Source organism: Fukomys damarensis, unplaced genomic scaffold (genome assembly GCF_012274545.1).
Source record: "Fukomys damarensis isolate Sample0158 unplaced genomic scaffold, DMR_v1.0_HiC HiC_scaffold_13, whole genome shotgun sequence".
NCBI classification, from domain to species: Eukaryota; Metazoa; Chordata; class Mammalia; order Rodentia; family Bathyergidae; genus Fukomys; species Fukomys damarensis.
Window position 1 is genome coordinate 38713004 of NW_022900925.1, and position 4047 is coordinate 38717050.

Genomic DNA, 4047 nt, shown 5'->3' on the forward strand with positions numbered 1-4047 from the left:
TTCGGTGACTTCCGTGGCTGGCGGCCGATTTCCCTGCCTCCCTGGCCGCGTTCTGCAGAGCGCATGGTTGGAGCTATGCCCTAGAGGGGAGCAACCCGGGAGGGGACCGAGGGTGAGAGTGGCACGGGGGTATGGTCATCACCGGTCACCCCCAGAGCTGCCTCAGTGGTCCCTGATGTCCACCTTCGGGCAGGGTCTGTACCCACCCCCACTCCGGACGAAGTAGCCTTCACGCCGCCCCACACACCCACACCCTCGCCGGGAGGAGATCTCCTGATCTCCCCGCCCAGGTCCTTGCTGCATCCCTGCGGTCCACCTGGTTCTGTGCAGGCTGCTGAGCCTGGGAGGGGACCCGGTCATCTGCCCAGCCCACAACCCCAGATAGCACGGGGCCAGGCCTGCTGTGGCTGCCTTTGGTCCCCAGGAGTCCCTGGCTGAGAAGAGGGAGAGAGGAGCACACCCACTTCCACTACACACGCACACGCACACACGTTCAGGGTGCCTGGTGGGCAGTGCATAGGGCCTCACCCCACGGAGCCCAGTGCAGACAGAGCCCAACCTGGGGTCCTGAGGTGACTAGGACTCAGGAATCCTGGGGTTCCCCTCCAGCAGCAGCTTGAGGACACCCTGTGCCCAGAACCACAGCCCCTCAGGTTTCTGAGAGTCAGCAACAAGCAGGACATATCGGGCCTGGGCTGGTCAGGAAGGTCCCGAGGTGGCCAGGGAGCGTGAACCAAGCCTGCCCTTCACTGCCTTGCTGGCTGGCCCTGGGGAAGTCACCCCTGAAGTTGTCCTCCCTGAAATGATGAGGAGCCCCTTGCCCAGGGTACCCAAGGCACAGACACAGGTAGCTGCAGGGCCACGTGCTTTATTGGTGGGGTGGGGCTGGGCGCACTGGACGGCAGTGGGCGGCAGCTGCCAGGGCTCTCCCATGGGCACAGCTACCTTTTGGAAGGTCTGGTGGTAGGGACAGTCCTGTGCCCTGGGAGGATGGCCCAGTGCCCCTGTGCCCCTAGGCTGTGGAGAGCCGAGCAGACTGGCAGCGATGGAGCCCACCTGGGGCCGAGGTGTGGGGCAGGTGCCAGCCCAGGAAGCCCAGCACGTCGTCTTCGGCGCTCTTCCCGTACCTGGGGGACGAGGCTGGGTGGGTGCCGTGCCCGGTGCCGGTTCATTGCCCATTTGCCTTGGGTGCCATCCTTGCTGCCCAGGGGTGCCCTCGGGGCAGGGCGGGGTGGTGACCAGAACCCTGGGAGCCGGGGCCCATGCCCACCTGGGCCGGGTCAGCATGTTGATGTATCTCCGCATCTCGGTCGCGTACTGGGCCATCTGCTGTGGCGTGGCGGCATCCCCAGGATACACAGGCTCCCGTGGGGCTCCCTGAGCACCCGGCAGCAGCAGAGCTACACAGGTGCCCAGCAGCAGCAGCAACAGGCAGCGGTGGGTGGCAGTCATCTGAGGGACAGACGGGCAGTTGGCCCTGAGCCGCCCTACCTCGGGGGTGGGGAAAGCACGGGGTCCCGGGCCCCTAGCCCCTTCGTCTGCAAGAGAGCAAGTCCTGCCAGCCCCCAGGGCTCCGCACACCCGCGGGGTGGCACAGGAGGATCTGGGGAGCAGAGGGCGGCTGCTGAGGCTGAGCATTGCGCCCCAGGAAGGACCGAGGCCCACGCCTGCTACAGAGTCCAGGCAGGCCGGGCCCACTCACCCTGAGTCCTGAGCAGCAGGCTCCTCACCAAGGTGTATGGGCCCCCCGCTTTATAGTCCTCAACCCCCTGAGTCCCCGCCCCACACCTCTCTCACCCCCAGCACAAGCCCTCTCTGCTTCCTGTCTCCCTGGTTCCTGCAGCACCAGTGCCATGGAGGGTCGGGGATGGGCGGGGCCAGGAGTACTCGGTGCCCAGCCAGCCGCTAATGGGTGAAGGGGAGTGCACGCCTGCCCTGGGCACAGAGTGTGCTCGGCCCTTCCACTCAGCGGGGGAGCAAGCACCCCCGGGTCCCTGGAGCAGGCAGGAAAGCAGGGACCCTGCAGGCTCAGGATGAAGCTCTGGAGGTGATTCTGGTCGAGGCCCTGGGAGAGTGGCTCACTCAGCACTCAGCAGCCCAGCTCCTTGGATGAGTCCACAGTGGAGAAAACGGGGCACAGGTGCGGGGGTGCCAGGGTACCAGTGCTGCCTCTCCCACCAGTGTCAGGTAAGGCTGTTTCCCATGGTGCTCCCCACTCAGGCCCCTCCCTGAGCCCTGCAGCAGCCCAGCTCTTAGCCCCAGTCAGCTTGGACGGACACAGTGACCCGACCTGGACCACAAGCTGGTCCTGGGATACCCAGGGTTGGAAATAAAGTCTAATCTAGAACTTTGGACCCTTCTCATCTAAGCAGTGTCAGGTGTCACTGTGTGCACTGTTCCTTGACTTAGAGATGAGCGCCCCATCAGGCAGGATGTGGGGCACACACCTGTGATCCCAGCATTCTGGGAGGCTGAGGCAGGAGGGCTGCAAGTTCAAGCCCTGCCTCACAACTTAGTGATTTAGTGGGAGCCTTTCTCAAAATCAAAAATGAAAGGGGCTGGGACTGTAGCTCAGTGGTGAGCATCTGCCTGACACATGTCAGGTGCCACACCTAGTCCTGCAGGGGAAGTGAAGAAAGAAACAGGAGGCCCCCAAAGTTGCCCGTTTGTCCAGATCTCCCCGCCACCTCAGTTTCCCCTCTGCACTTTTCCCCCCCCTGGGTGCATGGCTCAGGCCGTATCAGCCCCTGGCTGCGGGAACAGAGGGCCCTGACCCAGAGGTCCGGCCATCCTGGAGCTGAGCCAGAGGTAGGGAGGGCAGCATACACAGAGTCCGGGTAGGGTTACCCAGACCCTGCCTCGGTGCCTGGCACAGGACAGCCCACCTGCTGTAGCTCCTGCCCACGCGGACAGGCTGTGGGTCCGGGTGAGTCTGGCCCTTCCCCTGGGTTTGTGCCCTGAGCGAGGCAGAGTCCACCAGGGGGCGCTGGGCCCGTCTTAGACCTGCGGCTACCTGTGTCCAGGCCACCCTGGTGTCAGGACTGTTTGTGCTCTGTGCTGCCTCACAGGCCACTGCTGCAGACAGCAGCATCCAGGTCCCCTGGGTGATGTCCAGCGATGGTGGATGGAGAGGCTTCCCCTCTCCCTGCCCCTCGGATTCGCCCCAAGACCTTTGTAAATATCTTCACTCTGAAACAGGATCTCACTAAGTCACTATGGTGCCTGGGCTGAGCTTGAACGCGTGCCCTCCTGCCTCAGCCTCCAAGGTGCTGGGATGACTGGCACCTTGCCAGCTGGGGCTGTGCATCCTGCACAGTCTGGCCACCTCCAAAAGAGTGGTGGCCCTGGCCTGTCTGTGAGGCGCCTCTCGGGCAGGCGCCCGCATGTGCTGAGTGACCGGGAAGTGGCCACTTCAACCTCTGGGCCTACAGTGGAGCTGGATCAGACACAGCACACAGTGCCACAGCCTGCCATGTCCTGAGAGCCATCGTGGGCCTCACAGTGGAGATGCCTGCTCCACAGCCTGGTGCTGACAGTCCTCCGGAGCTGCTGCTGTCCAGGCCAGGCAACACAGCCCCAGGGAGACCCGGAATGCCGGTGGGGCTACATGAAGCAGGCAAGAGAGCTGAGGGGTCCCCATCATCTACCTTGGTGGCACCCAGGTGGCTGTGTCCCTGGGACGGAGAGAGTGGAAGGGAAGTGCAGGTCTGAGAGGCTCAAGGCTGGGAAGGAGGCCAGAAACTGCTCCTGAAGGACATGGACACTGAGGCTGAGGAGGGAAAGGAGCCAGGTTCAGTGCTGTGCACGTGATCCTAGAACTTGGGAGGCTGAGGCAGAAAGAGTCCCACAAGATCAAGGCCGGCCTGAGCTACATAGAGAGTTCAAGGCTAGTTGGGGCTATATAGTGAGACCCTGGATGAAAAAAAACCAAAACATAAAAATGGGAAGGAGAGGCCATGGTTGCTGTGACCTAGCTGCCACTGTCACCCAGGACTGTGCCTCGTGTCCTTCCCAGGCTGCCACAGCCTAGCGGGGAGGCCACAGGCT

The 4047-nt window shown here is 63.3% G+C and overlaps 1 protein-coding gene across 1 annotated transcript; it reads right to left on the reverse strand.

Annotated features, from left to right (window-relative positions):
* Positions 1 to 961: 961 nt before the first annotated feature.
* Ppy (pancreatic polypeptide) lies at positions 962 to 3724 on the reverse strand. Its single transcript, XM_010642958.2, has 3 exons — positions 3648 to 3724; positions 1271 to 1452; positions 962 to 1127 (listed from the first exon to the last, which is right to left on the reverse strand). The coding sequence occupies exons 2-3, from the start codon at positions 1450 to 1452 to the stop codon at positions 1013 to 1015; spliced, it is 297 nt and encodes a 98-aa protein (XP_010641260.1). The 5' UTR covers positions 3648 to 3724; the 3' UTR covers positions 962 to 1012.
* Positions 3725 to 4047: the final 323 nt, after the last annotated feature.